Below are 24,188 nucleotides of genomic sequence, written 5' to 3'. Positions count from 1 at the left end.
TCTCCCACTTCATGGCATGGGCTCCTGCTGGGTGCTCTGTTGGCAGAACGTCTCGTGACAGGGATGGGATTTAATTTGGGCCGCTGGGCAGGCATCTTGGAGCCCAGTACCCATGCTGGTTTGGGGGCCACTCTAAGGACTTCTTGGGTCCCCGAGTGGGCAGGCAGCAGCAAGCTCCTTGCTTTTCTGTTCCTGTTGGCTCTGGGGGACCTTCCTTCCAGCTGCTCTGCGGTCCTGGGCCCTGAGGGGCCCCTCTCAGAGTGGGGTGGCTACGTCGCCCTGGAGGGCTCTCCCTTACCCATGAGACCCTCATTTTCTTAGCTCCCTGTGCCCAGTGCTCCCCTTGGCACTGCTGGCCAGCTGCATGCTTGGGTTTCACAGGAAACATGCTGACGGAAACCAGGGTGGCTCTGGGGGCTGCAGCAAAGTGTGGCTCCCGGGAGGTGGGTCCCCCTGAAACCACCAACCCCATGGTGCCCGGAGAAGTTTCTGCTGTGGACACCAATTCTTCTGAGCTGTAGGGGGGACAACTCCGCCTTCCTCAGTTTTCCTGGCCCACGAGCCACCTTTTGGAGAGCTCACAGCCTGTCCTGGGGCTGCCCCATTCCGCCCAGCCCTGTCCTGCCCAGGTCCTTTGGGGGTCCAGGGCGAGGACAGCAGTGGCAGGATGGGCCACGGCCCTAGGGTGGCTGGGTGGCCTGGGGAAGCTTGCCTCCTCTGCTCTTTCTTCCCTTGTGACTGGGAGAAATTACCTTTGACCTGTGGACAGGGAACAGCGAGGGTGTGATTAGTTCCCAGGCTTCTTGGACCCCAGGGACCTTCTGGGCAGCAGCCTGAGGCGACATGACAGGACATGAGCTGCATCCCACTGACACAGCCCTAGTCCAGCCAGCCCAGCCTGTCGGGACTGTGAAGGGCAGGGTGCTGGGTTGCGGGGCTGCTCTCCACACTGAGCTGGGGCTCCGAGACCATCCCCGTGCCCTTGGCGGGCGCCTGTGGACTCAGAAAGGCGGCTTTGTGCAGCTCTTGGAGGCTCCCGCTGCCTGGGACGGCCCTCGGGTGAGACGAGTGGTCATTGACATCGAGTGTCCGGGGCACCGCGGGGTGGGTGGCCATGTTATGATTAGCAATGTGAACAATTGCCAAAGGGCCGTGTTGTACTCAAATGGACTCAAATAAAGAGCTGAAGACGGTGGGGGCAGGGCTGGGCTGGCCCTGGGAGGGTCCACAGGATTCTGATGGCCTTTGTTCCCCTGGGCTGTTTACTGGAGGGGAGTGCCCTCTCCACGGGGCAGCGCCGACACTCCTACAGCTTGACACTGGGGGTCCGAGCCTCTGGTGGGATGGAAGTGAGAAGGGGGAGGTGAACAGACACCAGCTGCCTCCGGCTTCAGGTCCCTGTGGCTTTTCGAATTTACTGTCCCATCCTGACCTTGCCTTTGCTGAGGGCCTCACACACACATCTGAATACCCCAGGAGGTCAGGGCCTGTGGGAGCCTGGCAGATTGCCTCTGTGAGCAGCAGGTCTCCCTGGACCTGCTGGCCAGGCCTAAGCCTCCCTTGGTGCCTCTGGGGCAGTTGTGCTTGGCATTTACCTGGGGGCTCTTGCCATTATCCCTCTAACTCCCTCTCCCTCCAGATCAGTGTCCTGGGACCAGGCCCTAATGGTGCCCATGGAACACTCCCGGGAGGGCCTTCCTGGGTCCTTGGCGCCTGGGTCCCAGGATCACCTGCCAGGGAGGTCTCTGAGGAGAGGGAGGCACAGGCTCTCTTTACTTTTTCTTTTTCTCCTTCTGCACACTTTGTTTGGAACTTCCTGGTTGCCTTTGAGAGTCCAGTGGCATGTGGCAAGGCTCTTCCTGCGTCCACAGCCTCCCCACAGGTGCCCTCAGCTCAGCTCCATCACCAGAGCTGCCCCTTGGCTGCCGGTCAACCCTGCAAGTGTCAGGCCCTCCATCGAGGTCCGCGCGGGAGTCAGTTTGTCAGACCCTCAGGAATGCTTGCTTTTCCAGGGCCTGTGGGGCTGCTCACACAGACCCTGGGCCTTGGGGGTCACAGCAGTGGGCCCAGTGACGGTCCAAGGGCTCTGGTTCGTAGTCCTGGTGGTGAGATGGTATCTCAGACCCCCAGTGGGTGTAAAGATTCACCCTTAACCTTTTTTGTTCAGTGGATAGTTGGTCGGCCTGCGGACCAAAGGGTCAAAGGTTCAATTCCGATCAAGGACATGTACTTTGGTTGCAGGCAACCAATCAATGTATTTCTCTCACATTGATGTGTCTCTGTCTTTCTCTCGCTAACACTCTCCCTAAAAATCTATGGGAAAATAGCCTCGGGTGAGGATTAACAAAAAAAGGCAGGCAGGCAGGCAGGCAGGAAGGAAAAGAAAGAAGGAAGGAAGGAAAGAAGGAAGGAAGGAAGGAAGGAAGGAAGGAAGGAAGGAAGGAAGGAAGGAAGGAAGGAAGGAAAAGAAAGAAAGAAAGAAAGAAGAAAGAAAGAGAGAGAGAGAGAGAGAGAGAGAGAGAGAGAGAGAGAGAGAGAGAAAGAAAGAAAGAAAGAAAGAAAGAAAGAAAGAAAGAAAGAAAGAAAGAAAGAGAAAGAAAGGAAGATTGATTCAGAGGATTTGGGTGGCATCACACCCAGCCCTCGGAAGTCCGTGGGGTGGAGGACCAGTGACGCCCAGGCAGGAGCTCAGGGAGCCTGGGCGGCTTCCTTCTGATGCCCACTCTCCTGGGAGCCCTTTCCCACCTGCAGGGCCTGTGGCGGCATCTGTCACCAGCCTCGGAGACACACCCCATTCCCGCAGAGCACAGTGGGTGGGGCCCGTCCACTCATTTCCCAATCCCGCTTGCAACATGTGCATCCAAGGAAACTCAGCCCACCCGAGGCGGTTGGCGCTGTGCCTTTAGAGGAAGAGGTTAATGTCAAGAACCCAAGCCGAGATCCTGCATTTAGACAGCAGAGCCACTGCCAGGAAGCAGCCTCCTCGGAGGCCAGCAGCCTCGCCAGGAGCTCAGCAGGTGCGGCTTCCCATCCAGGCCCACAGGCGTCTGAATCACAAGGGTCCTGTTCTCTTTAAAAGGGGACTTCTCCAGTGGGAGTTCTGCATAACTCTAGTTACACCAGAAGGTTCCGGAGTTAAGATTGTGTGGTGTCTCCCCAGAGTTAGACACCTACACCTGGTGCTTTGGCAAAGAACGTTTCTCTTGTGTTCACGGTGGAATCAGGTGGCCCTGGTTGCAGGACCTTTCTCCGCAGAGTGGGCTCTTAGTGCACAGGTGTCTTCATTCCACCGCCTGCTCTGAGCTCAGGAAGATAGGGTGGGGGCGGGGTTTTGTCCCTCTAAAGCAGGGGTCCTCAAACTTTTTAAACAGGGGGCCAGTTCACTGTCCCTCAGACAGTTGGAGGGCCGGACTATAGTTTAAAGAAAAAAACTATGAACAAATTCCTATGCACACTGCACATATCTTATTTTGAAGTAAAAAAACAAAACGGCAAAAACACCCGCATGTGGCCCGCGGGCCGTAGTTTGAGGACGCCTGCTCTAAAGGGTGGGACTGAGTTTCCAGCAGTTTGGTGGAGTCAGGCAGAATGGAGCCTGAGGACAGTGGCTGCTGCTGTGGGCATGATCCTGGGCTGGGCTGGGGCCACAGGGCTCTCTCTGTAGGCTCCCCCTTGAGAGTCTGAGAGCAGGCCTCGGGCAGAGGATGCTGCTCCTGGGGAGGAGAGGATGGTCAGGGCCAGCATTTCCCAGAGGTGGTCCCAGGGAGGCTGTCTGCGAGGCAGAGGCTCCCTGGGCGAAGGGGCCATCAGGAGGGTCTCCCACATCAGTCCCCAGGTAGGGCCACGGGAGTGTGAGGTGGTGTGGATGGTCCTGTGTGAGCTCTGGGAACCCTACGGCAGGTGCCAGTCCCCAGCCCCATGCATCCTGCTGGCCTGCCCCCTGCCCCACTCTGCAGGCTCTCTGGCTGCTCACCCCAGTGTTCGTGCAGCTTGCCCAGGCCCTCACTCCAAGAAGGGTCAGCCATTTGGGTGCACCCAGCTCCTACTTGGGGAGGACAGTGTCAGTTGGCTTAGTAATGCCCAGCATGCCACAGACAGTGGCACCAGAGGGCGGAGGGGAGGTAAGAGGCAGCTACAGACTGTGAGGGGCCTTGGGAGCCAGAAGGCACCTGGTTATAAGAGGCAAGATGGTCCGCTCCACTGGCCAGGTCAGATTGCAGCAAGTGCTGACAGGTGAGGGTGTAGATTGGGGACAGGACAGGGAGCTCGTGGGGCATCAGAAATGAGTTGCTGGGCATGTGCTTGGGGGAGCCAGAGAGTGGAGATGATTCACACCTATCTTTAGATTCAGGGCACAACCATGTTCTGTCCAGGAAAGGGAACCAGGAGAGTACAGAGCTGCTGTTGCTGCCACCCTTTAAAACCACCCCTGGCCCTGCTCACAGACACACCTGGCCCTACTGACACATACTTCACCCTGCTCACAGACACACCTGGCCCTGCTCACAGACACACCTGGCCCCGCTCACAGACACACCTGGCCCTGCTCACAGACACACCTGGCCCTGCTCACAGACACACCTGGCCCCGCTCACAGACACACCTGGCCCTGCTCACAGACACACCTGGCCCTGCTCACAGACACACCTGGCCCTACTGACACATACCTCACCCTGCTCACAGACACACCTGGCCCTGCTCACAGACACACCTGACCCTACTGACACATACCTCACCCTGCTCACAGACACACCTGGCCCTACACACAGACACACCTGGCCCTGCTCACAGGCACACCTGGCCCTGCTCACAGGCACACCTGGCCCTACTGACACATACCTCACCCTGCTCACAGACACACCTGGCCCTGCTCACAGACACACCTGGCCCTACACACAGACACACCTGGCCCTGCTCACAGGCACACCTGGCCCTGCTCACAGGCACACCTGGCCCTACTGACACATACCTCACCCTGCTCACAGACACACCTGGCCCTGCTCACAGGCACCGGGTCCTTTGGCAGGCATGTCACTAACACAGATTTTCATTCCTCCTGATTGGGGCGCTGTGTGCTAATGTCATGTGGCAACTGTGACTGTCACCTGTTGGGGTCTGTCCTGTGTCACCTTTTCTATAGGTTTTGCCTCAGGCTGTCAAGTCTTAAGCATATTCAGGAAGAGTCATTCTGAAATGGGGCCTAGTTCATTCTGGAAATAGGGACCCTGTCATGGCTGGTCTTTGGAGCATCTATACCCTGTGAGGGGGCGGGGGGCCAGGGAGACCAGGTGATATCTGAGAGACAGCCCACCCAGTGGTGAGGCAGCCCTGGAGCCTGGTGGACACGCAGGGGCAGGTGTGCCCAGGTTCAGATGGGTCACCTGGCCAGGAGCTTTTGTGTGACTATTTCCCGGGTGGCTGCCTTCTGGATACCCAGCGCCTGCCCCTGTATCTCATGCTGCTCCGGTCTGTAATTCCACCTTTTGACTGCCCTGCCCTCTCTAAGCCTCCTTTAAAAATGCAAATCCGGTAACACAGTCTGCCCCACACCCAGTGTATCAGTTCCCTCCTGACCCCTCTAGGACAGCGCCTGCCCTGCCTCAAGCAGGACCTGGCGGAGGCTAATGGCTCCCCCAGAACTGGACATACTGGCTCCCCACACCTCACCAGCCTCTCACCTACTCTTCTCCCTGTCCCTCGCCGTCCTCTTTGACACCATCAGAGCCCAGGGCTGCTGAGGGGTCTTTCCAGGGAAGCAGATGAGAGAGGCCCAGGAGAGAGACTGGGTTTTCACCTGGAGCCGGGGGCCGTGGACCATGAAATAAATCAGAACTTGACTCACTGGGGCTTTCCCGAGCTGTTGAAAAATCCTTACATTGAAGAAACAGGAACCGAGCCTGCTGGGCATCCAGGCTGCCATGTCTGTGGCCAGTTGGAGTGATACCTGATCATACCTGATCAGTCTCCACTTCTACCATACATTTCCTTGTGCCCCTAAGGGGAATATTGGCCAGAGAGGGTCAGCTCCCCTGGTAATGCAGGACACACATCTGGCAACACAGGACACAAACCTGGGCACACACCTGGGCATACAGGACACACACCTGGAGATGCAGGACACTCACCTGGGGGTGCAGAATACACACCTGGAAACACAGTACACACCTGAGAATACAGGCCACACCTCAGAGAACGCTTCATTCAGTGGGTTGGCATTTTGACCTCCTGGCAGCCTCTTCCTCTAAGTGACTTCAGTTTGCGTTATGTGGAAAGTGGGTGGCACAGGTGGGAATGGGCATGGAAGGCCGCCCTGGGTTCAGACTCACCTCACTCCCCAGAATCCGTTGGCGCAGGAAAGCAGAGGGGTACCACAGCCTCCACGGGGGTGGGGGGTGAGAGGGTAGGAGAGGAGCCAGGTGCTGGAGGCTGGCCCTTGGAGGGAGGCCCCTGCGTGCAGGCTGTCATTGCTGGTACGGAAGGGCTCTCTGGACACCCCTGTATCCCAGTAGACCTCTGGTGGAGCCCTCGGCTTCTTTTTCAATTAAATTTATTATGATTACATCATTATGGAACTAGCACATGGATTTACTGGGGCGATTCAAACAACACAAGGACGTGACCCCTCCCCTCCGCTCCAGCCGCCCTCAGTCTTCCTAGCAGCTCTGACCCTTACCTCTCTCGTCCCCATTGTCTGCTTTCCCAGAGTGGGGTGCGTGATTTCTGCTATCCCATGTCCTGCGTCTCCACACAACAAACAATAGTCTTGGAGATCTTCCCATACCATACATAGGATCTAACTCCTTCTGTTATTTCTGTTAAAGTAATTTTTAAAATATTTTATTATGATCATGCATTTTCATAGTAAAACAAAGTGGAACCCCAGAACAGAGAGCTGTGTTCTGGGTCTTGTGGCCGAGTTACCTTTGCAGCTTCAAGACTGAGTGGTTGGCAAGGGTGAGGGCGGCAGGGGCAGTGAGGGTTGGTGGGGGAGGGAAGGTGCCCTGCTCCACCCACCTCCCACCTGGGTCATTGCTCCAGGGCCATTCTGTCTACCATCACTGCGGACGTCTGTGAGCTGATCCGAAGTGACAACCCATCAACACACACAGACACAGCTTTCTGTGTCAAATGGCATTGACGGTAGAGGCACGCCGCCTGCGGCCACAGCTCCGGAAAAAAGCGTGGCAGGTTGAAGCTGCCAGCCACCTGGTGAGAAAGGCCCTGGGCCTGCCGCCCCCAGGGCTGAGGTTAGAGGCTTCTGTCTGACGGTCTCCTGCTCATTTCCGCTGCCTGCCCACTCCGGGCGGCCTCCTGCGCCCTCCCCAGGGTTGGCTGTGGATTCTCGCCGTGCTGACTGCCACCAACAGCCTGCTGGACAAGTGTGGCAGAGCCCCCAGCTCGTCTGTCCGCCGCCGCCCGGCCCCTCACCCCGGGGGCCGTGGTCTGGAAGGGCTTTTCTTCAGCACCTTTAAAGCATGAGCCCCTCTCTTCTGGTGCCCAGGGCGGCAGATGGAGACCGGGTGGGGTTTTCAGTCTGGGAGGAACCTCAACTGTCCGGTGGGATTCGGGGCAGCATCGGTGGCAGACGGTTCATGCACAGCAGCCACATGCCGGCGCCTTCCTGCGGTTCCAGTCTCCACTCGGGCTCCCCCTCCAATTCGTCTAAAATCACACGCACCATCGCCCTCTTACCTGCCTTCATTCTCCTCGGGGCACTGCTCACTGCCTGATGTCACACCATTCACGTGTGTTTACCTCTTTATTGCCCGTATCCAGCTGGAAAGTAAAGCTACGACAACAGAACTTTTTCACATCTTATCCCATCCTTCTCACTTTTTATTTTTAAAAAAATATATTTTATTGATTTTTTACAGAGGAAGGGAGAGGGAAAGAGAGTCAGAAACATCGATGAGAGAGAAACATCGATCAGCTGCCTCCTGCACACCTCCCACTGGAGATGTGCCCGCAACCAAGGTACATGCCCTTGACCGGAATCAAACCCGGGACCCTTCAGTCCGCAGGCCGATGCTCTATTCACTGAGCCAAACCTGTCAGGGCTCCTTCTCACTTTTTAATGGACTCGTTAAAGCCCCGTGCCCAGCACGAGTTGGTGGGCTGAGGAGTGTGCGGTGCCTGAGCAGGTTGGTGTTCACCCCCCTCCCGGCTGCCCCTGCTGTCCTTTATCCTCGGGGTCCCTGGGGGCTGAGGCTCTCAGAAAGCCCACTCTGCGTGCCAGAATCAATGTATCTGTCAGCATGTGCTCAGAGCACTTCACAGAGATTCGTTTTGTCCTTGTCATTAGTGCGGTGCCCGGTCCCGCCACATGTGGCTTGGGGGGGGGGGGGGGGCTTGTTGTTGGTTCCCTGGGGGCTGGCCCAGCCCCAGACACTGAGCAGGGTGCGGGGGTGGGGAGCGCTTTGGGGAGGAGCCCTAGCTTCCCCCATCCAGGTTCTAGCTATAAAACAGTGCTGCTAGGAAAGCTGCAAAATACAGCAAAGCACAAGAAGAATGGCCCATCGTTCCAACACCAGAGCCAGCTCTCCCCGACGTACTCGGCGTGCTTTCTTCTCACGATACGATGCTTCCTGGACCATGCACTGGGCTGGAAGCATCACAGGAGGTTTCCTCCTCTTTGACCAAGTTGAACGTACGTGCACGTTCCCACCAGTCAACGCATGCTTCTAGTAACTGCTGAGCCATGTTTCCTTCCTGGGCACCGAGTGCTGAAGAGATGCTCAGCCGACCCCTCAAGAAGCTCCTGTTTCAGACAGAGGAATAGTGTCAGCAATAAACCTGGAAGCGATTCTGCCGCCACCTGACTCCTCACCTCGGCACTGATTCCTTGGAGGGATAGCGCTCCTGGTCCCGCCCCTGAACCCTGTAGGAAGCCGGAAGTGCTGTCCAACTCTCACTCACACCCAGAGCCAGCTGTGCTCCATCACCGGGTGTCCAGGATTTCTCTCAGCAGCAGGTGCATTTTTTGCGCCATCACAGAGGATGGGGGGCAGAGTGGGACCACAGCCCCCGAGGCCCCTGAGAACATCCAGTCCAATGGTGGAGGGCATTTGACTTCTTCCTGTTGGGAATTTGTAGGATCTTGAGTTCAGCAGGGCCACCAGGACCCCCGACAATGCCCAGTCGCCCATCTTCATCTGTGCTAACGGGTATTGAGAAGATAGATTGAAGGGGATGTTCAGTGAATGGCAGAGTTGTGAGCAAGCTTGCACAGACTGCCCCCGGATTGTGTGTTGTGCGCCAGTGGGTCCCGAGTTCTGTCCTCTCATTGAGCCCCGGCAGTGCCCTTTCTCAGCGAGGCAGACAGAGATGAGCCACTCCTCAGGGACCCAGGGGGATCTTACATGTGGCTGGGCATCTCGGGGTCTTGCCCTGGCTACAGCCAGTTGCAGTGGGAGGCTGCATGGCTGCATCACGTTCTGTGCTCATGAAACCCGCCAGAGGCAGCACGGGCTCCTATCTTCTGAGCCCCCGGGGACCCAGCCCAGCTTTGGGGATCTGGCACCTCACAGAGGCAGAGCCTCACGGGCAGGTCAGTGCAGGCTCTCCATCTCCCCACACAGGACCCTCAGTGGTGGCCTTCCCCAGTGCATGCATTCCCCCCCACCCTGTGCCTGGCTGACGCCCTGGGGTCTCCCTCTCCCACTCGCAGGAGGGCAGCAGGCTCAGCCCTAAGGTGAGGGCAGCAGCCGATTCTGGATACCCCCTCCCCAAGGATGGCGTCACTCCATGGACCCCGGGAAGGATGTCTTTCTGGGGAGTCACCCAGCAGGTGTGGCCCAGGGGAGAGACCCTGATGGGGGAGTGACAAGGAAGGGGCCCTGAGCCCCAGGTGTCTGAGCTGGGTGCACTACCCATGGCCCTGCCAATTGCTGATGGCTTTGACTATTTGGGGAGGGTCCTTAACCCAGCAATGGCTGGCAGGGTGCTGGTGCTTGAGGGGCAGTGTCGTGTCCAGCAGCAGGACAAGCGCTCACCATCCTGCTGTGGCCCCTGGGCAGGGGTTCTGCCCCCTCATGCCCAAGGCTCAGCTCCAAGGGGCCCCAGGCGCCCTGCTACATCCCGGGTGCCTGCCAGCCCCCTGTCCTGTGAGTGAGCTGGAGGAGCCTTGGGCGGCGGCCCTGAAGAAACAGAGTAACCCCTTCTCTCCTTTCTCCACCAGAAACATGGCCGACAGCAAGGCGAAGCCCACCAAGGCTGCCAACAAGACACCCCCCAAGTCCCCAGGGGACTCTGCAAAGGACAAAGCAGCTAAGAGGCTGTCACTGGAGTCAGAAGGTGCCACCGAGGGGGCGGCCGCCTCAGCCCAGGAGCTCAGCGCCCTGGAGGAGGCCTTCCGGCGGTTTGCGGTGCACGGGGACACCAGGGCCACCGGGAAGGAGATGCATGGCAAGAACTGGTCGAAACTGTGCAAGGACTGCCAGGTGATTGACGGGAAGAACGTGACTGTCACCGACGTGGACATCGTATTCAGCAAAATCAAGTAAGTGAGCTGGGCTCTCTCGCCACAGAGCCAGCTTCCCGGAGGCCTGTGGTCAGCCAGGCCGCAATCCAGGGTCCACTGGTGGATTTTGTATCTTAACGGGCTCTGAGGAAGTGTGATGCTTCGAGATCCTTCCCTTCCCAGAATCAGATGCCCAGGGATTGGAACCAGAGCAGGCTGCCTTGGGGTTAGCTGGGACCCGGGGAGGGGGCACTGCCCTGCCCTCGGGAGTTTGGAGGGGTCTCAGTGGCAGAGCTCCTGGCCCACTGTGGGCTGAGCCTGAGAGGTGCCGCTCTGAAGCCTGTCCCCCAGGTCTGACCTGCATCTCGCCTGCCCCTGCCTGCATCTTGCCGGCCCCTCTGTGGGGCTCCCCCATTCCTTTGGGAATGATGGCATGTGAAGAAGAGTGCATGCTGTGGTGGCCGAGGTCCTGCCAGAGCAGTTAGCACCTGAGTCTTCAGCTGTGGACAGTGACTGTGAGCAGTGTGCTCATGTGCTTCCTCGTATGCATATACATCTGTGTGCATGCAGGTGTACGTTCCTGTGCACCTGTGAAGACACGTGTGTGTGTGCATGTACATGTGCTCCTGCACACATCCTTTCTCCTGGATATAGGGAGCGTATCCAGGAAAGGTTACACACACCCCCTTCCCTTTCCACCGGGCATCTCTGGAGCATGAAAATATTCTCCTGCCCTCCGCACCCATGACCACACGTGGGAAAATTAACAACACCCCCAAGACCATCAAGCATCCAGCCCTCTCTATCCAGGTCATACTTGTTGCTAGAAAATGGCTTTATTTCAGTTTATTTTGGGCCTGTGTCCATCAGGGTTGGTGTGATCCTTTAGTTATATGTTGCTGTGACCTTGCCATCTTTCATCTCAGATGCCCTCGCACCCTCCCTGCTGATGGCCCGGCTCCTCCCTCCCTCCATCCTCCTCTGAGCACAGAGGCAGTGAAAAGGGTTTTTCTTTGCACCCCCAGAGCCTATGATTTTATGTCCCCACTTTGCTTGTGGAAATGTTTGGTGTATCTCCATCATGGTGAGGTCTCCCCAACTCCCCAGCCTGACATACCATCCTGACAGCCATGCCAGGCAGACGGGCCAGTCACCATGGAGCCACAGGCCAGCTCTCCTGGGGTTGGCTCATTCCCACCAAGTGGGAGGTTGCATGGGGTGGCCTGGCTGGGGCAGGGTGGAGGTGGCCCCACAAGTGGTCCCTGAGGGCCAGCCATCAGGACCTAGTCACCAGCACAGGAGACTGGCATTCGCCAGGTAGAGGGACTTGGCTCTCAGTCTCACCTGAAGAGGTGGAACATTGCAGATTTACTACAGTCAGGCCAGAGCCCCAACGACACAATAGCGCAGGGTATGGGATCCTGGTGGATGCTCCATTTCCTGTGAGCCTGTGCCTTCTCAAAGCCTAGGGTTAGAGAAGGGTGTGGGGCCAGGAATTGAAGGAAAGGGTGGATGCAGGTAAGGAGGTGGGGTGCAGATGAGGAGGAGGAGGAGGGCACAGGTATGGAGGGGAAGAGGAAGTGGGAACCTGTGAGGTGGAGCAGGAGCTGGGCCAGGTGAGGAGGAGGGACTGGGATGAGGCCCAGCATGGGCCCTCTGTCCAATTCCTGGGCAGGTTCTCCAGGCCTTTAGCATTGGTCTTTGTAGACGCAGTGTGTCCAGGAGAGAAAGAGGGGCAGACCCAGGAGCAAATGAACCCCAAGAGCTGTGTCTGTTGGGGAATGTTACAGAAGGGCTGGAGGCAGGTGAGGTAAGTGTTGTGTCCAGGGACGGGTCACCCCACCAAGGAGTGCCACAGGTTCCACACCCTTGGCACTGGCCCAGACATGCAAAGTGTCGGGGCAGGTGGGGACAATTCTTCTTTCCTCGCTCTTAATTCCTTCTGCAGTAAGTTGCCTTTAAGCTATTGCATGCAGGCATGTACACACATGTGCACACAGGAGCTCACACATGCATACACAGACCTGCCTGTGTACACGAGCTCACAGTGCGCGCGTGCACACACACACAAACACACACACACACACACATACACATGGACAATACCTTGAATGGGGGAAGGTGGCAATTGTGGTGGTGGCTCAATCAGAAGACAGCTGCCCCGGACAAGCCCAGAAGCCCTGTGTGCAGGAGGCATGTGCACTCCATTACCCACATGGGGGCACTGGCTTCAAGGAGTGAGTGGGCACCAGGAAGGACTCCATCTGCTCCCCATGCCTATCCTGGGAGGCAGGATGTCAGCTGCTTGGACTCAGGGCTGAGGGTGGACCTCAGCTCCTGGGCATGGTGGGCCCCCCATTGCAGAGCCCAGGACTATTTGTGGTCCCCTGGTGTCTCTGCCTCAGGTCACTTTGGGGGACATGGAATGGGAGGACGGGTAACTGTGGCCCAGCCCAGTGCGGGGTTGTGGTCACTACACAGTGAAGACCAGTTTGTGGTGGCTACAGGGGCCCCTAGAAGGGAGCAGGGAACCCCCTGCCTGGGTGGCTTGCTGGATACCACAGGTTACAGTGGGAGGGACTCACGCCCTGGTCCCTGGGTGGGAGGGGTGGACAGTGCCCTGGGTAGGGTCACAGGATCCTGCGGGATGGGCTGAGACCTCAAAGTTGCTGACTTGGTAGAGAAGAGCAGCTCTTCTGTTTGGGGGCGGTTGCCAGGGCTCTGGGCGGTGACGCCAGCCAGGGTATCTGCAGCCTTTGTTTAGGTCCTGTCGTCATGGCAGTGCCTGTTTGTTTTGATGTTACTATGTGTTAAATTTTAAACAAATTTCTTGCAGCTCTATACCAGGTCTAGATGGAAGACTATTGTTACCTAGACAAAGACTCTGACATCCTCCACGCCCCAAAGGACAGATGATGGTCAGTCTGAAAGATTAATTAATCAGGACCTCATATGCACAAGCAGGAGGGTCACCCCGACAGTCTCACTTGGGGGGCCATGGACGGCACCATCCCCTTCCATCCTGTCTGCATGTGTGGGGTCAGGCATGCGGTTCCCACCCTGCAGGTGGAGAGGACAGACCTAGGGGGCAGAGGCGGGCGGGGTCTCTGTTGCAGCCTCTCCTGACCCATGCACACGCCTGTCTGGTGGGTGCTGTGTGCGTGCAGAGAAAACAACCTGTTTTTATGACACTGGTGCAGGGACACAGCTCAACCCGTGTCTAGCATGTGGGTCTCAGGTTAGAAGGAAGCAGGTGGGCGGGGCTCCCTGTTACTGAAGACTTGGAAAGCTGCTCCATTCTTGCCACACACGCTACGGTCAAAGCCAGGACACACGGAAATTGTCTGAAGCAGGGGCTCCTGGGCCATGGGTGTGCAACCCAGAGGCTCAGCATAGAAGCACAGGCCTGGGGCCTAGATGCCATCCAGTGGTGTCCAGTGCCCGGAGCAGGCTGAGCCCACAGAAGGAGCCCCGGCAAAGCTCTAGTGTGGGGTGGGGTGGGGTGGGGTGTCACGGAGAGCTGATATGGCCATGCTCCGGGAGGGAGAAGCAGCTCCAGCCCCTCCCTCCAGGCTGGCAGTGCGGTTGGGGCATTGGGGTTGGTGCACCCAGCCCCTTGCTGTGCTTTCCGCTTCGGGTTGGGTTCTCCCAGTGTCAGGGTGGCTGTGGTGGGGAGTGCTTCTCTGTGGGGCCCTCTGGTGACCACTGGCAGCAGTGCAAGTCATCCACCGGGCCTCTGGGCCCTGCCCGGCCCAGGGTAAGTCCAAGCCACCACAGGCTTGGACCAGGCAAACACGAAGTTAGGATTAGGAAGAACCTTGAGGGTGTTTTTCCCTACTGAGGGGAAGTAACTGAATGTGGTGGGCGGGAGGGGGGCAGGGGGGCAGGTCACAGCAGTCCTTCAGGCAGGTCGGGGCCAGCTGCAACCAGACCTACGATTGGAGTGGCTGTCAGCTGGGTCTGCACTCGGCTCCACACCTGCTGGGGCCCAGGCAGGCCGGTCAGTGGAGGGGGCGGCCCTGGGCAGAGGTGAGGGCGAGTGTCTGCCAGGAGAGCCCTCCACGAGCATAGCAAGCAATCCTCCAGGCAGGGCTCCCCGAGGGGTGTGTCCCCCGCAGACAGCTCCTCCAGGCGCCCCCACATCTTGCTGGCCCAGGGGATGAGGGGAATGCTATAGAGGCTCCCAGCTCTCTGACCCTCATCAGTGCCTTAGATCTCCCCCTCGACACCCCACTTCCTGCCCACAGTGGCATCCTGGCTGCTCTCTGGACAGGTCGCCAGGTCCCAGCTGCTGCTGGTCAGGGGAGCCTGGGAGAACCAGCACTTTCTCTGGCACTCCCATCCCTCCGCCCCCGATGGCTCAGTAGGCTGGACGCTGGCCCTCAGAGAGGGGCCTGGGAGAGTGCAGTTCGCTCTGATTCTCAAAGGTGCTGGCAACGAGGGCACGGGGGTGACGGTGGGTGCTCCATCCTGGGTGCATCCTGGGTGTTGGCCCTGGAGACACACAGGCCTGTATCTGTCCTGGGAGGGCTGGACTGGCCCGAGTGTCCCTGGGTGGCCTTCAGGAGCAGCCCGCCCAGCCCCTCCCTGCTTGCCCCGAGTTGGGCCGGGAGGCCCAGGGGACGCAGGGGCCTTGCGTCTGGCTTTCCAGCAGAACAACAGCCTCGGAGCAGGGCTGTGGGGGTGGAGGGCTGTGGGGACACCGCCATGTGCACCTGGGAACAGGCTCGCTCTGTGTGGACTGCAGCGTAATGTGATCCTGTCCCCGGGGAAGCGCCTGGCATTGTCACTGTAGAACTCCCTGGGGACTCTCTCAGCAGTAGGGCACCAGGTCCCCTGGGGAGGGCTCTGAGACCCACCCATCAGCCACAGTGGGATCCTGGGGGACACCCGGCCCGGCCAGGTGGAGCGGGCAAGTCAGGGCCTTGGACCTGTGTGTCCAGCCCAATCTGAATGCGCCCTTTGACGGGAGTCCCTGTGGGCCACCCCCCCACTCTGGCCAGAGTGACTCACCCTGGTGGCGCCTGGTGCCGCAATGCCCAGAGAGGGCTGTGCGCTCTAGCGGCTGGTCACCGGGCCAGCCGTCGGGCCTGGTGTCCACATGCCAGCCTGGGCAGGCAGTGAATAGGAGACAGGAGCGCCTGTGACAGCCCAGGACAAACAGGCTTTCTCGGGCCCCTGAGGTTACCCACCAGCAGGGTGAGGAGTAAGACAAGAGGCTGTGTTTGCACCATTCCAGGCACCCCAGGCTGAGGGCAGCTTCCCTGGAATGGCCCTCCAGGCCCACGGACTTCGTGCATTTGTGGATGTTGTCTGAGAGCTTTGAGGGGCAGAACCTACCACCAAACGCTGTTGGTCTAAGCCCCTGCCCTGTGGGCCTGTCCATGCAAACGCCCTCGGGACAGACGGCTCTGAATGTGCTAGAGGGCCCATCCCTCCTGCCGAATGGCCTCCCTGAGGGGTGAGGTTGGGCTGCAACCTCCAATCAGCAGTCTCCTGCCCATTGCATGTCAGTCAGCATGGCCCGGTCTTCAGACACACGTGTAACGTGGGAGGGAACCTCTGTGCTTGCTGGGGGCACACTTGTCCGTCCACTGCTGAAGGACAGGGGCTGTTTCTGGGTCTTGGTGACCACGAGCAGAACTGTGAGCAGAGAGGCAATAATGCGTGAGCTTGTCTTCATGGCTCTTGAGTGAGAACTCAGGAGTGGGTCTTGGGGTCATGCCATAGGTGTGACCTTTAAGAAATGGCCAGCTTTCCACAGTGGCCGCCACGCTGTGTGCCCACCGGCTGCGTCGGAGCCCCAGAGCCTGCATCTCCCCAGCACTGGGGATGTCTTCCCAGTCCTCTAGTCACTGGGCCACCTGTGGTGTGCGGCGTCTCCCCGGGAACTGACGACGTGCAGTCTCTCCGTGTGCTTGTTTGCCACCCACCGATCTTGGTGAAGTGTCTGGTTCGAATATTTTGTCCAATTGCTTATACTGGATTTCTTCTTCTTGTTGAGTTTTCAGAGTTCTTCATATATTTCCAATACAGTCCTTCATCAGACATGCTTTGCGAATATTTTCTCCCAGTGTGTGGCTTGTCTTTGCATTACAGTGTCTTTTGAAGAAAACAGTTATAAGTCATCCTTCTTTTGGATGGACTGTTTTCTGGTGTCATTTCTAAGACATCTCTATCTAACCAAGGTCGTAAGAATTTTCTTAGATGTTGTTCCAGAAGTGCTATAGTTTTAGGTTTTATAATAAGGTTAGACTGACCATTTTGAGTTAGCCTTGGTATATGGTGAGAGGCACAGGTCAAAGCTCATTACTTTACGTGGATGTCCAGTTGGTGAAAGATGATCCTGGCTCCATTGAATAGCCTTTGCTCTTTTGCGGAAAACGTTTTTGCCATTTTGAACTGGGGAAGATCCAGTCAAACTGGCAAAAATGCTTTTTTTAGTTAAAATTATAAAAGGTGAAAAGCCAGTTTAGAGCATTTCAAAATTGCAGGACTAACCTCCCGTGGGAAACTCTGTGCTGCCATCCGTGCGTCTGGATGAAGGGTTGCACGCGGCCTCTGCCCAGCCCTGTGGCTCACCCTGTGCTGCGCATCTGGACTGGCACTTGTGCGGCCTCTGGGCACGGGGCAGCAGGGTCCCAGGTGGTGGGCCTCATGTGCGGGCCCTGGGCACACCTTGCTGGGTATCCTGGGAGTCCCCCCTCTTGTCCCTGGGTGGTAACCATGACCCACAGACTGCCTGCCAGCCAGGACCAAGGCCTCTTCCCTGTGGTTCGGATCTGACAGGCTTCTCACCCTAACTTTTCTTTGAAAGTCCTCCCAAGTGGAGGCCACACACATGCCCCATTTAGAACCAGACAACAGCTCTGTTTTAATGTCCAGTTGTTCATAAAGGATGTGCTTCCTTTAAGCTTTTTTCCAAGACAATTTATATTTGCTGCTGTTGCCAATGGCGACTGACTGTTGGGTGAAAACACTGCAGGGGGAGGGGCATGTTCTGTGTTTCAATGTTAGATTCACTTCTGGTGTGGGCAAGAGCAGGGTGGGGTCCCCAGGCAGGGCTGGGGTCCCCCGATGTCAGTGGGTGCCCAGGCAGGGTTAGGGTTCCCCAGTGTCACTGGGTCCTGGGTCCGGTGCCCACGTTCCTTGTCCTGCAGGGGCAAGTCCTGTCGGACCATCACGTTCGAGCAGTTCCAGGAGGCGCTGGAGGAGCTCTCCAAGAAGAGATTCAAGGACAAGAGCAGTGAGGAGGCCGTGCGAGAGGTGCACAGGCTCATCGAGGGCAAGGCCCCCATCATCTCAGGAGTGACGGTGAGCGGGGCTGCTGGGAGGATCCCTGGGGAAATGGGGTCCATGAGGTCGAGGGGACAGATGGCCGTGGCTTAAAGACAGGGTGGGAGCCTTCATCCCCAGGTGTGGGCCGGCCCAGGCCACCTCCCCGGGTTGAGTTGAGAGTGGATTCCAGGAGCACTAGCACCCCTGGTGCTCGGGCCTAGCCCCTTTGGTTCCCCGCTCCGGCTCCCCGTGACACACCCATTCTTTCTCCTGTGGTTCCATGACAGTTAACCTCCCTCCCTGCTCTCCTGCAGAAAGCCATCTCCTCGCCCACCGTGTCGCGGCTCACGGACACCACCAAGTTCACAGGCTCCCACAAGGAGCGCTTCGACCCATCGGGCAGGGGCAAGGGCAAGGCCGGCCGCGTGGACCTGGTGGACGAGTCGGGCTACGTGCCAGGCTACAAGCACGCGGGCACCTACGACCAGAAGGTGCAGGGGGGCAAGTAGCCAGTCCCCCGGGGACAGGGCCTGCCTCCTTTGCTGGCCCCACATCACCTCACACTTCTTTACATTCCTGGGCTCACTGGGGCAGAACTCAGACGCTGGGGTGGAGGGGCTGTGGGTGACCCCAGACCTCCTCCTGCCTGGAGCCCCGGCATGCTCCTCTCCTACCCCAGGGGCGGCCCCTGAACTCACTGACCTTCCTCTAATGCACCTGCCTCATCCCATGTTGGGAAGTCAACAGATGGTCATTTCCAAAGGGTTTCCTGGATCCAGACCACACAGGCCACCTGGTCTGCAGGTGAAAGGGGTGTTTTAAAGGAGCAGGTGGGACAGACCCTGCCAAAGGTGATGCTGACCTCCTGACCAGCAGACCTGCCTGGGAACCACGAGGGCAACATGCACTAATGCACTAACCAGCAGCACCAGGGAGATGAAGTGGACCTCGAACAGGACACAGGGACGTCTGCGAAGGCTCCATTCAGATGTGCGACACACAGGTGCATGCTTACACACGCACACACACGCTCATGCACACACTCATGCACTCGTGGACACATGCTTACACATGCTCATGCACCCACACATCCACTCACAGACACATGCTTACACACATGCCCACGGACCAGGTCTGTGCCGAGGACGGTCATGAGAGCGAAGGCTGGTGTGCAAAGGAAGGTGAGCCAGTGAAAGAATGCGCCTCAGGAGACCAAAGGAAAGGGATCTGAAGTGTGAAGTTAGAAGTTTTTAAAATGGAAACTAAGGACAGGTCATTTCATGTTGCTTTTTAAAGAAAAGAAGAAATCAGAAGAAACAGTGGCTGTGTGTTTATTCCCAGAGCGGATCCGGGAAGATTCAGAATATCCTGTTTCTGTGACTCTTTCTCCCTATTGTCCCTGTGTCTCCAGGTCACGAGACCCTGTTGGCCCTGCGGCTCCCTCACAGACAGGTGTGTGATGGGGCATCTTCTGCCGTCCCTGTTCTGAAATCAGGGCCTCGGGGCTGCCATCGCCTGGCTACTCCCTTTGCTCACAGTGCAGCACAAATCTCTGCGGCTCCGGCCTCTGCAGTTAATTCTGAACTCTCCCGCCCTGGGAGTACAGGAAAATGCACAACAAGACCAGGCCAGGGAGGGCCTCCCCCCAAGGCCCACGCATATGCTGGGGTTGGTGGGCGCTTTCACAGTGGCCACAAGGCAACACTCCATTTGCATAAATGCAGCCACAGCCTGCTGTCACCTTCTGGGCACGTGGTCCTGGGAAAAGCCCACGGCAGTCTCAGAAAATGCTTCCGGAGCCCGGCTGCCACAGCCGGCGTCTGCTCTGCACCCCTTCCTGGTCACACGGCCTGGCCTAGCACGGGCGGCCGAAGCATGGACCAGCACTGCCACGGCACACGGGGGGGTCACCGCTGGGGCCAGCATCTCCAGCTGTGTCTCCACCAGGCCCCTCGCACGCTGGCCTCCCTTCACCATCCCCGTCCGCCTCTGTGGACAGCTTCGTTTGGAGGTTCTGGGAGCACACAGCATGTGGCATTGGAGCGCAGGCTCCGAGGGCCACTTCTAGGGCTAATCTCACCATCTTCTCACAAGTTTCTAACTTGGGGATCCTTAGCTGCCCGGCGAGGCTACTCACAGTGAGGAAACTGAGGACCAGGGGCTGGGCAAAGGCAGGCAGGACGCCAGTCCCCAGCCTGTGCCTCTCTCCTCCCCCAGGCTGGACCTTTAGGGGAAACCCAAAGGCAAGAGTAACCTGTGGAAAACGTGCCTGAAGACAACTGAACGTGCAGTGTTTCTCGACAATAAGCTGATCACAAACCACAGCCCTCGTGTTCCAGTGCTGGCGAGGTTTTCTCCCGTGGCCACATTTCTCCCCGTGCCTGGCGGCACTGCTATGGGGGAATGCCGTGGTCTCCTGCCCCTGAGCAGCCCCGTTCCCCTCGTCACACACTGGAATCGGCAGGACCTCGGCCACTACAGCATGCGCGCTGGCAAAGGCTCCCCATGCCACAGCCCACAGAGACAGATGTCACCTGGGCCTGCCATGGATGCAGGCCTTCTCAGCCCTTCCTTGCCTACTGGACCCTGGAGAGAGGTGCCCGGCACCAGGACAGGTCTCCTGGCCCAGAGCATTGTCTTCAGGCAAGAACAGCCTCCACCCGAAGGTTCCAACCCCTGTCGAGGGCCAGCCTGCCGGAGCACCCTGGGAAATGGGGTCTAAGCAAAAGAAACAACGTGCGTGTGTCCTCCGACCCCGTGGCAGCCCGTGCTTTCTCCCATGGTGCCGCCTCAGAACTGGACCCCCACGGCCCTACGAGGCAGCACCAACCCCACCCCTTCAGGCTGGTGGAGGTGAGCTACTTGATAGGAAGCCCTTGGCCCACTTCTGAGGAAAATGTCAGAATGCTCTGCTGACCCTGATAGCAGCAGCTTCTTTTTGGGTTTTCTGAATGAAATCAAGTGCACACAGCTGCTCCCTGTCAATGGCCCTCCCTGTCCCCATCCACCCAAATGCAGGGGAGAGCTCCACACCCTGGGCCCGACTCCCCACACGCCCGGGCCGGGAGTCTGTCCACAGCTCCACGGTCCCGCTGGCCACACAGGCACTGCGGTTACCCTGTGTCCCCTGCCCGTCCCCAGGCTTCGTCAGGCTCACACACAAGCCAACACATTGTTCTCCGGTCAAAGTAGAGCTCTGAAAACCCACCCTCCCCTCTCTGTCAGAGAAGGAGGAAAAAGGGCTAAGTCATGCGGACTCAGTATTCACCGTTCTGCCCCTTTAATCGCCTGGTGAATGCATCATTGCGTCTGTGTGTAGCCTCTAAACTCCGACTTCACTGCACAAAACTGACACACGTGCATGTCCCTCCACCGGGTTCTGAGTATTGTGAATACGTAGGCAGTGTGTGTCTGTGCTGCATGTTTTTATGCAATGCCAGTCAGCTTCTAACCACAGTCACATAGAAATTAAATGTCTATCTGTGAACAAAAGAAACTGCACAGCAGGCACCCCAGGAGACAGATCACGTCCGAGGGGAGGACACCCGGGAGACGGGATGCATTCCGAGGGGAGACACCCGGGAGACGGGATGCATTCCGAGGGGAGGACACCCGGGAGACGGGATGCATTCCGAGGGGAGGACACCCGGGAGACGGGATGCATTCCGAGGGGAGGACACCCGGGAGACGGGATGCATTCCGAGGGGAGGACACCCGGGAGACGGGATGCATTCCGAGGGGAGGACACCCGGGAGACGGGATGCATTCCGAGGGGAGGACACCCGGGAGATGGGATGCATTCCGAGGGGGGGCCAGTGCGACGGTGTCCGAACATCAGCAGAGAACAGGAGTGCATTTGAGAACACTGATTATACCAGAATACTTATTTATTTCTATTTAACACAACTGGGCAGTAGTCAGGAATAGAGTTAGCTTTACCAAAACTGAAGTTCAAATTACATAATTTTAAAATATTATAGTAAGATATATATTTATACTGGAGTATTTTTACACCTTTAATATTCTCGGGCTTGAGTTTTGAGGCAGATGAAAATTACAGCGGATGCTGACCCTTCGGGGAAAGGTCCATGGAGGCCTTCTGCTGGCATGGCTCGCTGCCTGCCTGTGCTCCTCGCCGCCGTGTCCCAGTGGCCGAGAGCTCCGGGCAGGCCAGTGGCCGCCTGACCGTCTGAGTGGACAGAGACTATGGCAGCAGGCAGAGGCTCACTGACACCCTGGGTCAGTACAATCGCCTATTTTTGTGAATAATTTTAATGGCACAGGCCACGCCCGTGTGCTTATATACTGTCTGTGGCTGCTTTTGCAGCGACATTGGCCCTTGGGGGGTTGATACAGATGCCATGACCCATAAAACCTAAAATATTCACCATCTGGCCCTTGACAGGCGAGCCCTTGAGGACCCACTTGTGCTCATTCCCTCCTGGGTGTTTATACACAAGCTGGCTACGCCCTGTCCTGCAGCACACACCATATGGGGGCGCTCTGTTGTCACCTGTTCAATACAGTACAGGTTGACAATTTAGCTGTACTGTGAAATTATTACCCTGAGTAGTTTCCTTCCACTGATTTACCACTGAACACTATGAAATCTGGTGGTTCAGGGGCCTGGCCTTTGTCTATGGGCACGTGGAGAGCATGGCCAGTGTGGTGGCATGCCAGGCAGTGGTCACTGTGCTTGGAGATGCTTTAGTTAACTCTCTCTCTTCCTTTAGACTTTTGAAAAACCAAACCAAGCCAAACAAAGGAAACCTGCACAACTTAAAATAAACTTGAAAGTGATCATATACTAGTTTGTACTAAGTTTTTTCAGGAAAGGGAAATAAAATTTATATATACATGCAATATATTTTTTCACCATCTTATTGTTAGGGAGTACTGAGTGTATCACTTTATCAGAGTGATGGGTACAGTAACGTCAATGTCATGGGTGTTCTGACTCGGAAAGTCTAAATGGCATTTAGCAGCAACATCCGTGGGGTTGGAAGGGCCCTGCTCCCCGTCCCTCGGAGTGCGAGGCTCAGAGTCGCCTATGGGGGTGCTGTCAAGGCCTGGCCTGCAAACCTTTAGTGAAACAGCTAATGTCTGTCTGCACAACGCTCCTCATGTGTTCGCTGTTGTTAACATTGTTGTCAAAAGTGATAAATAAAGTGTTAAATGGTGGATCTCTTATCCTCAAAGTGTATGGTCTGGACAGGCAATAACATGGGCACCAACATCTAACATGGGACAGGCCCTGGGAGGGGTCCTGGGAGGGGGTGCAGAGCCATGACTTCCAGGGCAGAGAGCCTCCTGTCTCTTACCCAAGAGAGAGTCTTTCACTCCTCACTTAGGCGACCACTGACCCAACCCCGTGCTCTGTCAGAGGCCTGGTCAAGTTCTGCAGCCCTGGGGGAGTGGGGGGGCGGGGGGTGGGTGTCTAGATCCAGGGGTACAGGACACAAACTACATTACAAACAACACAGCAGCCCCAACAGGAAGGCCGTCACCAAATAACTGCCAACCTGAAACCCCAGCCCAGAGAATAGTTTTCAAAAATAAAGATAAAATAAAGGCATTTTTAGACTATAATAGGGAACTCCCTCCAGTAGACATGCATAGAAATTATAAATGCAGAAGGAAAGTGATCGCAGATGGAATGTCTGAGATATGAGGAAGGAAAGTGAAACAAAGAATAAATAGTAAATAACTACAAATACATAGTGACTAACTATATAAATACTCTGTGGGATTAACAATATTTCATTAAAATGACTAAAAAGCATCGCATGTGAGCCAGAAGGGATCCTCGGGGGGGGGGGGGGGGGGGGGGAGGCATGCTCATGGCTGCTGTATGATAGCAGATGCGCATGAAAGAGCCGATTAAATAAATATGAACATGTAAGAATACACCAGAAACATGCACGGTTTCCAGACTAGTAGAGGTGAAATGCTAAATGTTAAAAATCTAAAAAGAGCAACAGTGGCGAGGGAAAAACTGACAGAAGACACTGAATAGCACAAAATGATATGGCAGACTTAAACTAAAATATATCAATTCCATTAGAGGATAAAGCAATAGAAACACAGAACAGGAAAATTGATAGAATAATACTTTAAAGCCAAGTGTATCATTTATTTCAGCATGGCTAAAAAGGAAAGGGAAGAGCAGAAAATGAAAATGAAATGAAGACCAAGGCTGGTTCTTTGACAGGACTGGTCAACTCAACCAACTTCTGGTGGATTAATGAAGAGATAAAATTCAAACAACCAATGAGACGATGACCGAGGGGAGCGGGCGCTGGGCACAGGAAGCAGATGCTGAGCAGTTGGCATCTTACAGGAGGACACAAGAGCAGGGAACCCTCCAGGCCACGATGAAGACTTGACAAAGTCTCGCCAGCCCAACAGGGTCTCTGGAGACAGCCTGTTTGAGGCGATCCCCGTGGCAGCA

The 24,188-nt window shown here is 56.8% G+C and overlaps 1 protein-coding gene across 1 annotated transcript in view; it reads left to right on the top strand.

Moving 5' to 3' along the window:
* The window catches only part of TPPP (tubulin polymerization promoting protein), a 31,798-nt gene extending 8,934 nt beyond the window's left edge, over positions 1–22,864 (top strand). The window contains exons 2-4 of the mRNA XM_079788233.1: positions 10,178–10,498; positions 17,620–17,773; positions 18,052–22,864. Coding sequence (XP_079644359.1) covers positions 10,182–10,498; positions 17,620–17,773; positions 18,052–18,246 — 666 coding nt within the window. The 5' untranslated portion in view covers positions 10,178–10,181 and the 3' untranslated portion in view covers positions 18,247–22,864. The remainder of the gene's footprint in view (positions 1–10,177; positions 10,499–17,619; positions 17,774–18,051) is intronic.
* The last annotated feature ends 1,324 nt before the right edge of the window (positions 22,865–24,188 follow it).

This window comes from Cnephaeus nilssonii, assembly GCF_951640355.1.
Source record: "Cnephaeus nilssonii genome assembly, chromosome: 2".
Classification (NCBI taxonomy): Eukaryota; Metazoa; Chordata; class Mammalia; order Chiroptera; family Vespertilionidae; genus Cnephaeus; species Cnephaeus nilssonii.
Note: the sequence above shows the minus strand (reverse complement) of the source record. Positions and strands in the feature narration are given on the sequence as shown.